Raw genomic sequence first — 13,617 nt, forward strand, 5'->3', positions numbered from 1 at the left:
AAAACTGTAATTTGTAAAGATACATGCACCCCAATGCTCATAGGAGCACTATTCACAATAGCCAAGACATGGAGGCAACTTAAATGTCCATTGACAGATGAATGGATAAAGAAGATGTGAGAGAGGTATATATAGATATATATATAAATCTATATATATATGGAATTTTACTCAGCCTCAAAAAAGAGTGAAATACTATTTATGGCAACGTGGATGGATTTAGAAATTATCATACTAAGTGAAGTAAGTCAGACATAGAAAGACAAATATCATATGATATGACTTGTATGGGGAAATCTAAAAAAATGATACAAAGAAACTATTTACAACACAGAAATAGACTCACAGACATAGGAAAAAAACTTATGGTTACCAAAGGGAAAGAGGAGGGAAGGGATAAATTAGGGACTTGGGATTAACAGATACATGCAGATACATATACTTATATATATATATAATAAACAACAAGGACCTACTTATAGTACAGGGAACTATATTCAATATCTTGTAATAATCTATAATGGAAAAGAATCTGAAATATATATATATACACACACACACACATATATATATAACAATTACTTTGCTGCACACCCAAACCTAATACAACTTTGTAAATCAACTATACTTCAATAAAAAAGATTTTTTTTAAGTTCTGAATTTATGCTATCTAAGGTGACATTGATTATAAGATATGACATAATTTTTATGTAATGCTAAGAGAAAAAAATGCTGCTTATTACACTATGACATTTATTATAAGACCCATCTCAATTTCAGAGATGCTAGAGAGACAAAAAATATACATGCACACATACAGGTAATTTCCAATCTATATATTTGTTTTGTGTGTGTGTAAATGTGTGTGTGTATAGTCATTTCTCAGTGTCCGAAGGAGGTGGTTCCAGTATCCCTGTGGATACCAAAATCCACAGATGCTGAAGTCCCTTACAGAAAATGGTACAGTACTTGCATGTAACCTATGTCCATCCTCCGTATACTTTAAATCATCACTAGATTACTCATAATACCTAATGCAATGCAAATGCTATGTAAATAGTTGCCTGTGTGGCAAATTCAAGTTTTGCTTTTTGGAACTTTCTGGATTTTTTTTTCTGAATATTTTCAATCAGAAGTTAGTTGAATTCACAGAACTAGAACCCAAGGATTTGGAGGGCCGACTGTGTGTGTGTGTGTGTGTGTGTGTGTGTGTGTGTGTGTGTGTGTTTTCTAGCATCAGTAACATGAAACACACCAGGTTTGAAGAAAAAAAGTTTGACTCCCCCTTGCACTCCTTACATCATTGCAGAGAAATAAAGAAACAAACAAACATTTGAAAACTTCAAACTATTGTTCAGAATCCAAAACAAAGGGCTAAGAAGGAGGGGTACTTTGGTGTGGAGCCCAGATGGTGGCAGTGGAATGGTAAACAGGCAGATCAGCCATTCTCAGAAACATGACAGAATGACTAAAGGATCATTCATTCATTCATATTAATTGAGCAACTAATATGTGGCAAGTACCACACTGGAGACTAAGGATATTATTGTGAATAAAATCAGAGTGCTTGCACTTAAGAAATCACAGGTTATCAATGTATGATTACAAACTGAGATCAGTGATATAAAGGAAAGGAGCAGGCTCTAGGAGCACATATAGCTAAAAAAAAAAAAAAAAACTCACCTAGAATTGGGGGGATGCACAGGGAATATATCTCTTTGGAAGTGGACTTTGAATTGACACTTGGAAGTAATGGGAGGAGCTATTCTCAGTCAGAGGGAACAGCATGTAAGAGAAGAAAGAACTTGGTCCTTTCCAGGGATTAGAAGAATGTTACTCTGGGAGGCAGAGATGTACAGCCAGAGAAACAGAGGGCAGAAGTCACACTACACAGAGAACTTCAGGTAAGCAGGTATCAGTAAGACGGTTCAGGAGGGAAACAGGCATGGTGCAAAGAGCAGGCTAAGCTATTGTGAGGTCTGATAAAAACTGATGGTAGTTTAAGCGATGGAGACGGCAGTGGAGATCAGGAAGGCTGATGCTGTTAGGTCTTCTGAATTTGTGAAACTGGAAGGTGTCATTCACCAAGACTAGGAACACTAGAAGAAGGTCTGTGTGGGAAGAGATGGACAGATAAGGGTGTAGTGTGACTGCCACGAGTCCTGCCTCAGACTTGCTGAGTCTGAAATGCCTTTAAGAGATCCAAGTGGAAATCAAGCAATTGGATATGTGGGCGTGAAGGTCAAAGGAGTGTCCCAGCCAAAAAAAGCTCTAAAATTGAACACTGAGGACTCCAGACAGACATGTGATTAGGTGGTGGGATGAAAAGGGCCTTGGAGTTCCCATATTTCCTTAACTCAGTACCTAGTATACATTTGTTCTCAATCCATAGGCTATCTCTAGCTCTTAGCGCCGGGAGAATCTTCTTTCCTACCTGAACCAGAAAAACATATCAAGATGCCCCAAATTTGGACTTGAATATGTTTTTCAAAGAAACATGACATTTTGATGACTGAACCAATATTGTATTTCATATTTTCCAGGAGGAAAAACATTTTTGTGTGTGTATGAGGGTGGGAGGGAGAAGGGGCAGCTAACCATGATTAATTAAAGAAGATTCCTTCTGAGTTCCAATAACCCCCGTCTATGAAGTTTGCAAATATAAATGGAATATAATATATCTACAAGCTTAAGATTGCCTATATTGTTAGTTCTGAAACAATATAATGTTAAAATAGAATTAGAGAAAGTGTGCATATGCATTAAAAAATATTAACAGTTGCTCAGTTCAGCAACTTAATAAGGATAACCTACGAGCCTGTGAGTTTCCTATTCTAGGAATATACCTACAATGCAGAAATTTTGTGCAGACTGTAAGTTTATTAACAAGCCTAACACAGTATTTAGAACACAGTAAATATTATTAAGAAAAATATTTTTAAATAGAATTGCATTAATTTGTATTTGCAGAGTAAATATGTATATCATTCTCCAGCTTGAGGAAGAATACAAAAATAAATGTAAGCATGTCAAACCTACTTACTCTTCTCTATTTTGGCAGTTTTCTTCTCTTGGACATGACCAATACTGTCAGAGAACATTAATAATTCTGTGCTGCCCTCTAGTGGTACATATAAAATAAAGTCTATTACATGGTTTTGCTTTTTAATATCCTTTCAAACAATGAAATTCTCAGAAAATTCAACAAGAGAAAATATATATTATGGGTATAATTTCTTAGTCTGTGATCACTGACAGCAGATGAGACACCCACTACCACTGTTATAAATTTATTACTTTAACTACAAATATTTTTCATGGGTATAAAAAAGCACAAATTGATGCTTGTCTGAAAAGTAAACTCTTATCACTTGTTAAGTACCATGATCTATTACATTACATCAAGTATAATCTAAGACATACTTTAGCTATACTGAATACACACACATAAATACACACACATGCACACATATCTCACCTTTAAAACTAAAGGTTTTAGTTTAGTTTCAAAGCAGTACTAGATATCTCAATTCTTACAAGAAAAATTTCATTTTTTTTGTTTGAATTTGTTTACATTTAGCATTTAAGTATGCTCTTATTTGGTTAAGTTAAATTCAATAGCCAAAAATTTGTATGATTATAATATCCTAAATTTACTGTATAATACTTACAAATTGGTAAGTCTATTTGGAAGATACCTTACTCCTCAACATTTCAAAACAATTTAAGTCTATTGTTTTGGAAGTTATTTGGTTAAACTGATTCTTCTTCTACCAGGGGGGAAGTAAATCCAACTGAATAACTAAACTGCTTGTTAAATGATGTTCGGGGTGGGGCTGGGGAGTAAGGGTAGCACTATGTATTCAACCAAAACAACGAGAATAAGAAGAACAAAACTATGAACAAACTTTATAGGAGGATCCTTTCTCATGTTATACAGCTTGATATTAACAGAATATTTTATTAAATTCTTTATACCCTGTATCTCCAAAAAGGACTAGAGGCGATTTTCAACAACAGACGTATAAAATCACATTAGTAAAACAGAAATACCAAATAAAATTCAAGAGAAATAAATGAGCATGAAAATATAGTAACCAATTTGCTAACTAAGTTGCTGGTATTGTGCTTCAAGTATGGATCTGAGCTTCCTAGCAACCAGAGCAAAAAGGAACTCATGATTTATAAATTTCTCACAGTGAAGGGGAGAGTAAGGCTTCCTAATTCCTAAAAAAGGTATTTTCCAATTGTAATTCTAAATCTAATTTCTCATTTGGGCAACTAGTGAGTGACATAACAAACGCGACAAGAATTACTGCAAATTCAGAAACAAGTATTTTATTTGCTTGGTTTGTTTGTTTTGTTCTGTTTCACATTTGGGAGAGGCTAAATGAATGTAGTTTAAGTTTAAGTGATCTAACTTAACCCTAACTTTGAGCAGTGGATGGTTACCATGTCTTCAAATATAATTTCTCTCAACCAGGCTTAGGATAAAAGTTGAACAGCATATAATTCAAAATATATAACCTTTAGTTAGAGCTTGAAGTCTTCTATTTCCATATTTATTTCATATTTACTTCCTATTCATTTGCTAGGTTAAAGTTCCTTGACAGTAAAGATCTTCCAGTCCCTTTGTATTTTTCACTGAGAAATGGTCACAGTAGACATTCAGTTAATATCAAAAAATTTACTGATGAAGTAGGAAAACAAACTTCGTCACTAGTGGTTTTGTCTTTTTGGATGAAAGGTTATTTTTATTTTCATTTTTACCTTATAACAGTCTCCTCCAGGAATGATTTCCTGGATATATACCAAGGGACCTTCATTCCGGTTAATTCCTCCTAGGATCTTCAGACCAAGGCCTGTTTCCTTGGTGACTGTAATCATCTGAAAGGCAGGGTCCCTAAGATAAAGTAAATTAGCATGCACAGGTTAGCCTAGAGATGGGAAACTACTTTTTCTTTACTTGTTAAATCAAACGCTTAGATCTTGACAACTCAGAATACTCAGCACACACTAGCAACTACATCTTTTAAAAAGTATGGAGCTACAAAAGCAATCAAATGAATATTCCTACTTATATTTTTAATTTCTCTATAAAACAACCAAACAATAAAAGAAATTACTGCAATAATGCTTACTTCTTTGGAGTAGAAGAAAAATACTCTTAAAAATATTATTTAAACAAATTTAACGATTTATTAAAGGTGACTGAAGAGATCTGCGTTTAGCTGATTTTTTGACTACACTGAAGGATTCCAAAACTAAATACTTCAATGAATTAGTCAAGTGACTTTTAAAGACATGTTTGTGGCCATTTAAAGCAAAATAAATATGATCGTCATTTGAATCTCAAACGAACAAAAAAACTCAGTTTATTCCTTAATTTAGAAAGAGTATTTTCCTGGCACAGAACACTTGTTTCAGCTGTAGTTTCTGCCAAACATAAAAGTGATACCATTAGGAAAGACGGAACTGTTTAAAAGAATTCTGCAGAGGATATCCTCCCTACCCTAGTTGTGTTTCTGCACACTGGTCAGAGCAGAGACTTTTACTGGTCCAAGAAAACGTGAACAAAGTTTGAAATAAAGCTCAGGGTTATCTGCTTACTTATGATGTATTGGGTATTGTGTCCTCATTTTTCTAAAAGAACCAAAATCCGGGAAGGTTAACTTGGTGACCCAAGGGTACAGAACTAGAGAACAGCTATGCAAGGCGAGTCTGGCTTACTCCAGAGGCAAAATGTGGTCTAAGATCTGCCTCAACAGTGTCTTACAGCCATTGTTGAAAACAGGACTTCCAGCTGTCTTCAAACATGCTAAAAAATGGAAACCGCAGTCAAAAAAGTCACTTCATATCTTACATATGACTACAGCTTTTAGAAAAAGCTTTCTTAGCTTCTGCCACAGAAATTCAACTCTATCTTTAAAAAAAAAAAACTTGTATTCAAAAGTTAAATGATAAAAGAAAAACTTACAAAACTCTTCTGTTCTTGAATATTTTGCTCTTTAGATAAGACGTCCTTTAGAGTTGCATTATATTGAATTCAGCTCTAAGGTTGGATGGCCTATCTGGTTACTAGGGCAATAGCTAATTAGGGGAAAAGGCAGAAAATGTTCTACTGACAGATTGCAGCCCATTCTTGATGGAGATTAAGCTGCATGGACATAAAGAAGTGAAGCCCTAGAGATGGCAGAGATGAAGGAGAGAGGAGACTGAGGTCCTCATTATACCATAAGGTACCCCCAATAGCCTCTTAAACCCTCTAAATGTGAGTTGCCTTCAATGGGGACACACATGACCTCCAGCATACATTATGGTTTCAGCAAAGGACCCCTCCTTTTCTAATCCCAATGAGTATCTATTATTAACACAATAGCATATTTACTTGCTAGGACCTTACTTTAAAATTCCCTTATTGTTAAGAATTTATACCACTTTCTTTCTTTTTTTTTTTTTTTGCTATTAAAAATAGTTCTGCTGCTCAACTGTAATCATAACAAGAGAATTAGAAGTTAAAATCAGGCAGAGATACTGCTCTTCACCTATCTGATACAAATTAATTTAAAACTTTGACAATAAATGGCAGGACTATAGGAAAGAGGTACTTTTGTACATTGTTGGGAATGCAAAACAGCATAACCCCTAAAGAGGGAATTTGGTAATCTCTAACTTCACCCTCTGATCCAACAGTTCCATTTCTAGGAATCTATCTCAGAGGTACTCTGGCAAAAAATACAAAATGACTTGTATACTAGGTTATTCATTTGGCATAATTTATAATCACCAAAAACTGCAAACAATTCAAATGCTCATCAATAAGGCACTGGCTGAATAAATTATGGTACCTTAAGAACAGAACACTCTACAGTTACAACAAGGCACAAGGAAGATCTTTATAAACTGATATGAAATGATCACTAAGATATAATTTTAATATGCTACCTTTTTGTTAAGAATGCACTGGCAAGCGGAGCCTGGGAGCTGGATCCTGGGTGTTTTGGGACATCCTGCCTCAGTCATATGCTTATTTCTCATGGGCTTGGTTTTGCCCTAAGTGATTGGATAAAAACACAAAGTAATGCTGCTCAGCCTCAATGCATGGAGCCCTGTGGATGGAGCTCTTTACCTATCACACGGCTGGCCCTGGCTTGTGCCCCTGGGAGGCTGGAGCTTTCCAGTGCTCCCAGGAGAAGGCGTCAGAGAAAGATACCTTGAGTATAACAGAACTGACACCCTTCTCCAGGGAAGATCTTTAAAACTGAGCCAATGGGCTGTTTACTATGTAAGCAAGAGTAGAAGACTGTCTAATGTATAGTGGAACTTTATACAGCATAAATAGTAGCTTTGAGAAAAAAGTAATTATATTTATACATATATACACACACATATATAAATACCAACACACATACATATAACATACATGTATATTTATATGTATATGTATTTGCTTATGCAAAAAGAAGCACTGAAAAAGAGCAAGGGATAAAGATGGTTATGCTCAGGAGGAATGAGGGCATAGAGTGAAGGACAAGAATGAAAACAAGACTTCTCTGAACACACCTTGATATATGTGTTACTTTTTGCAAAACAGCCACCAGCTCTTCCCATCTCTGTCCACATGCCCGTTGGAATGTGACTTCACTACTTCTTCCCTTAAAATGTAAAGTCTCTACCTCAAGAACTTGAATTTGGACTTGGTTATCTGAATTGCTTCAGGCAATGATGCATCAACAAATGTCAGGGAGACAGAGACTCATAAAACGTTTGTGCTTGTCGCTGGGAAGCACTCAGCCACCAAGTCAAAAAGCCTGAGCTGGCTGCCCGGAGGATGAGGTCCACAGAGACCTCAGCCATCCAGCCTTCCCAGACGAGGGAACATGGAACAAGGCCAGCCTACATCATCCGGTGTGGACCAGAAAAAATGCCCACAGAATCATGAGAAAGAATAGATCAAATTTTTAAAAGGAATCTCTATAAATAATTCTAGAAGAGAATGCAAAATTTTACCTATACAATGATTTATAGTGAAAGGTAACTACTGATAAACTTTCTCGTTACCACTATCTTAGACCACAGGTAGTTTTAACCGTATAAAACTTTCCACGAAATGCTCACTAACAGTCTACATATTTTAAACTATGATAGTTCAAAACATATTAAATTTAATTTCACAATTACTTTTCAAGCAGACCGGATGATACTACAGCAGATGTATATTTATTCATGCTTTTCACCACCACTGTCGTCTTGGATCTAACAGCTGTGTAAATGAAGCTCTTGATGAAGGATCTATAAATTCTTCTCTTCCTAGGATTGGAGGAGAAAATAAATTGTCATGTCTTAGGACAGTCAAATTTGATTTCAATTTTGCATATGCTTGGCATGTAAACAATATGTGTCTGTTTGTAGATGACGGATATATTTTATATATTTTGGGCTATGGAATTTAGGCATTGCTGATAATATCTGAGAAATGTAAAGACAGTTCTGTCGGTAGATAGCTAGACAGAACTATAGGACTGTATCTCTATGATGGATATCTATAGCTATAAAAAAATCTGCATTTCTAGCAGAAGTGAGGCATACAATTAAGCTCTAGGTCACTATTACAGCTTCTACCATTAGTAAGCTTAAAAACCACACAGTAATAAAAGACTAAGGAAAACATCTCTTGTGAGCACAAGGCTAGGAAGTTTATAGTCAGAATGTCTGCAAAATAATCATACAATACACTCTCAAAGAAAACAAATTCCTATTGTCTCACCAATTATCTTGAGGGACTTCCTGCAGATCCTAAATTACTCTGGCCATATTATTCCACAAGCTTCTTAAATTCTTTCCTATAAAAAGAAAAAAAATATTATTTTAATATCTCATACAGCTTCACTGTGAAAATTACAGAGACTAGTGCAGTTTCATTTAATTAAAAAAAAAAACTATATTTGAACAGAGATTTATCACCTCTGCATAAGAAAAATGAACGAAGCACAGAATTTGGAGTTGAAAAAGAGATTAGGGTCATTTGGCACAACAACCGTCTTCCTAAAGAAATGAGTGGCCAGACCCAGAAAGATTGTGTATTAACCCCACACAAATGAGAGACGGTCAGCAGTGCTTTCCCAGCTAAAACTCAGGCTTCAGGGCCCACAGCACGCACCCGGACATCAGACAGACCCACACTCCAACTTGAGCTTCTAGGCTTCTCCAAGCCTGTTTCTTCACAGGTTCAGTTGGTAGTAGTTGGTTTTACAAATGGAAACACATGTCAAAACTTACCAAACTGCCTCACTATAAATATGTGCTGTTTGTTATAAATCAATTATACCCTAGTAAAGTTAATTTTTTAAAAAAAAAATCCAAATTTCAGTTAAACATGGCAGCTTGACTTTGGCATGTATCTACTTTTCTTCCAAAGCGCCCACTAATATAAAAGGGTTACAAACAGTATAAACTCATAATGTTGAAGAAAAAAGTGGAAGAAGAGCCCTAAGATGAAAATTTTCAACAAATTTCTGGAAGACAAAAAGTAGATGGTAGGGTGGTAACTGATAAAAGAGGGCTGAAGAAGCTGAGAGCTTCGTGAACATTTTTAAGTTTGAGCACACATACAGAAATTGGTAACATCTGTATGGAGTAGCAGGGTAAACAGAGGTGGCATGCTCCACCTCTAAGAAGCCAAGGAGAAGTCACTAACTCAGCACACTGTAACCGATTCACCAAAATTCCGCCCTCCAAAACAGCTGGAGTGGTGGAGGAATCGATCTTGCAGAATCCCAGAGGGGTTGAGGATTCAGAAACTCTAAGTTCTAGGGAGAGAAAAAATGAGGCAGACAACTAAAATCAAGGGGAATAACCCATTTCTTCTCCAACCACTGTATGTGAAAGAAACCATCGACTCTTTTGTAAATAAACTGAATGGACCCTGAAGAAAAAGCCAACTACCTTCTGGGTGCCTAATACAGGATTGTTTCACCTGCCTGGGTGTTAAAACCCAGCTTCAACTTTCACAGCTCCTGTGGTAACAAGCAATGGAAGCAGTGGGGGCACACGGATCAGCGGGAGCAGGGAAGCGAGGCTGCTAACAACACCACTGCCAGCAGGAAAATTCCAACGGCCAGGAAGCAGGAAGGTGATCAGTGCCCTGTGGAGAACAGAGAGGCGACTGAGGGAAGAGCTTAAAATCCCAGGGCTTTGACAGAATAATGACTCAGAGTCAACAGTGGCTGCAGTGGTCCATGAGACTAATTCAGCCATGAAAGAGAGTTCAATCCTAAAAGTTTTCATAAGTTCATTATAGACTGTTTGAATAATACATGCATGCAGCAGATTACCAAGCCTCAAGGAGGAAGTTTGGATGTAACAATAATAATAGCAAGTGCCATTTATTGGCACCACATCTCACACACTGTGCTAATTAGAAATACATGGTGCCGATAAATGATAGTTGCTATTATTGTGAAAAAATGAAATCAAAAGAAAAATCAAACATACTTATTTTATTTAACATCATGGAAAATGCATTGGACATAAGTTAAAAAAAAAAAAAAAGCTGAGTTCAAAATGGCAATACTGCTATAGGCTGGCCACAAAGCCTTAGAAAAGATACCTAACCTCTTGGCATCTCTTCGTATTAAGGTAGGAATAGTAACACTTAGCTCAAAGGGCTGCAGTGAGGACTGAGGGACATGTAAGAAATTGAGCAGTCTTCACAGTGTTACCAAAGTGAGTAAGATCCCCATTTAGTTGTGATTTAACTGGGCATGGGGTCCCCAGGTCATGGAACACATCAAAATCTAAAGGGTGTGTCACTGTCAAATTCCACAGGAGACTCCATATACATGTCATACTTAATAAGGCATTTAAATTTTTTTCTGTTCTAAAATATTAAAATGAAACTTAAGTTTTAAAATTATTCCATTCACCTAACTAACATGCCTGACAGTGTCCTAAGTGCTAGGATAAATAGCAAAGAGTCTATCCTCAGAGACAGTCAAACAGGCCTCAGCGGGTGCTCTGCCAGTAGTAAGCCCAGGGCGCTGGGGGCGTAGGGAAAGGCCGCCTAGCCCAGGAGTCCTCACCAATAGAGCCAGGCACCCCAGGAGAGAATTTTATGCCCAGAAAAGCCCCCAAAGGCAGGTATTATTAACTCATTTCATGTAAAAGAAAATCAGTTAATGGAGAAGCTATGTGATTTGTCCATGGCCACCACGCTAAATAGTTATAAAGTGGAATTTGAATCCAGTTCTGCCTGGTTTCAAATGCAAGCGTTTTCCAGTACAGCATGCTGGGAAATTAATTTATGTGGAAAAATGTCATTCTCCAAAAAAGTAGAATGAGAGAGTGTTAACAGGAGTGATATGCTGTCTCTCTCCTATGAAAATACTATTGATTGAACTTTTTTACAATAGCAGAAATAGGCCTAATCCTATCCATCCAAATAGCAGGGTTTGTTTTTTTTTTTTTCCTCCAAATGAACAAAGTATCCATGGTCATATCCTTAAAAATCAAAAAATGCCTTTTCCTTCCCTGTCCTTTGCTTGATTCCTACTCCTTCCTTTGCACAAGCAAGCAGGGCCCTTAACCAATAGGGGTTCATCCACCCCACCCCCGAAACCTCAAAGTGTTAATGAATGATTCAGAAAGAAAACATCCTATTCTTTTCCTAAAAACATGCCCATTCAGAAAAAATACTTTTTCTAGTTTGGTGACTCATAAGGGGGAAAAGTTAGGTCAGCAAAAACAGAGAGAGTGGATCACTGGGGGAAAAAATCTTGTTTTACGAGATGAATTTATTCCAAAAAACTTTCGAACTTTATTTTGATACATAACTCTGATGATCACATTAAAAGTTTTCATGCCATATAATTAAAAGTTTCATCAGACAAAAACCTGCCTATCATGCATCTGATGTTTGAATAACAGACTTAATAATTTATATTCTGAGACGTAACATTACTCTCTAAAATTTGTTCTTTTTACTAGACCAAAAATAGAGAAAATAAAAGGTAAAGGGATAAAAACACCTGACAAATGTTGGTAAATGCTAACTGGATGAAATTACCATAATGCCCTATGAAATATTATTATCTTTTAATTTTAAAAAATAGCTAATACATTCCAATGGGGATATATATAATCACAATATATATCCATCTTATCTACCCTCCACACCATTTCTACACATTTAGGTACTCACTCTTTTAGTTTCTTGTGATTCCTTTTAATTAGTTTACATACAAATAAACAAATATGAAGAAATATTCTGATTCCTTGACTTTTAACATGGAAAGTAGCTACAATTAGGCACAAAGCATCCAGCTGTTCAGGCTGTGGTCTAGACAACCCCTAAGGGTTTGGGTCATACAGACTCTGATGTGAACAGGTCACTCTGATGTGTGTGTGTGTGTGGTAACCCTGCATTCTACATGCACTACTGTGCAACCTGTGTTTTTTTTAAATTAACTTGGAATTCCTTTCGTATTTTTACATAGCATACTAATTCTTTACATTTTTCACAGCTGTATGATATTCCATTTTATGGGTGGACCATATTTATTTACTCCTTTATTGATAGATATGTAAGTTGCTTCCTTTTTTTTTTTGCTATAATGAATCTTTATATGCATAGGTCACATTACACATGTACAAATGTATCTGTAAGATAAATTTACAAAAATCAGAGTTTGTGTACACTTGCTATTTTCACAGAAAATGCCAAACTGCCCTCAGTTGGGGTTGTATTATTTACCATCCCATCAATAATAGTGTTTGTTACTCTAAGTTTCACCAACATAATATACTACATCACTTAGATTTTTGACAGTTTTATTGATGAAAATGATATCAGTGTAGTCTGAGTGAGGCTGAGCATTTTTTTTAATGTTTTCAGAACATTTTATGTGAACTGTGTTTTCAAATCTTTTAACAGTTTTTCAATTGTTGACTTTTTTCTGTCTAGGTTCTAGTTATTAAGTCCTAGGGAGATTATTCCTCTGTTTGCACTAAGAATTGTAAATATATATTCCTCCTTTTGTTTTTAGCTACAGAGTTTTTGGTTATGAAAAAGTTTGTGGCTAAATTTATCTTTTCTTTTATGATTTTTGATATAAGTCAAATGAAAGTTGTTGCCCACTCCAAAGTTACAAAGAACTTTCATATTTTCTTGTAGCAATTTTACAGTTTTATTCTAAAATCTTTGATCCATTTTGAATCCACTTAGTTTATGGTACGAGGTACAGATCTCTTTTATTTATTCCCCCCAAGATCACTCGGTTCTCTCAATCACATTTATTAAATAAACCTCCTTTCCCCATGATTTGAAATGTAAACTTTATCATACACCAAATCTCGTGGGTATTTGGGTCTACCACTGTAGTTTTTTTTTTTTTTTTCTTTTTTGGGGAGTGGGGGAGGTAATTAGGTTTGTTTATTTTAAAGGAGGTACTGGGGATTGAACACAGGACCTTGTGCATACTAGGCATGCACTCTTCCACTGAGCTATATACCTTCCCACCGCCACACTGTACTTTTTATTCTGACCCATTTGTTAGTCTATGTATTCATGTATCAACACTATTCTTTTCTTTTATTTAATTGAAGTACAGTCAGTGGCAA

At 35.9% G+C, this 13,617-nt stretch overlaps 1 protein-coding gene across 6 annotated transcripts in view; it reads right to left on the bottom strand.

The window, feature by feature from the left end:
• STXBP4 (syntaxin binding protein 4) overlaps window positions 1–13,617 on the bottom strand; it is a 167,972-nt gene that overhangs the window by 145,988 nt on the left and 8,367 nt on the right. For 4 of the 6 annotated variants that reach the window (XR_004326646.1, XM_032498458.1, XM_014553675.2 and 1 more), the window contains exons 2-5: window positions 9,946–10,144; window positions 8,768–8,843; window positions 8,182–8,310; window positions 4,771–4,903 (exon numbers count right to left, since the gene is read on the bottom strand). Coding sequence is in view for 5 of the 6 variants with exons in the window: in XM_032498458.1 (XP_032354349.1) it covers window positions 4,771–4,903; window positions 8,182–8,228 (180 nt within the window). In the remaining variant the exon portion in view is untranslated. Of the gene's footprint in view, window positions 1–4,770; window positions 4,904–6,945; window positions 7,032–8,181; window positions 8,311–8,767; window positions 8,844–9,945; window positions 10,145–13,617 lie in introns of those variants that run through there. The other 2 variants (XM_006178144.3, XM_032498459.1) reach the window with 2 other exon arrangements.

Source organism: Camelus ferus, chromosome 16 (genome assembly GCF_009834535.1).
Source record: "Camelus ferus isolate YT-003-E chromosome 16, BCGSAC_Cfer_1.0, whole genome shotgun sequence".
Classification (NCBI taxonomy): Eukaryota; Metazoa; Chordata; class Mammalia; order Artiodactyla; family Camelidae; genus Camelus; species Camelus ferus.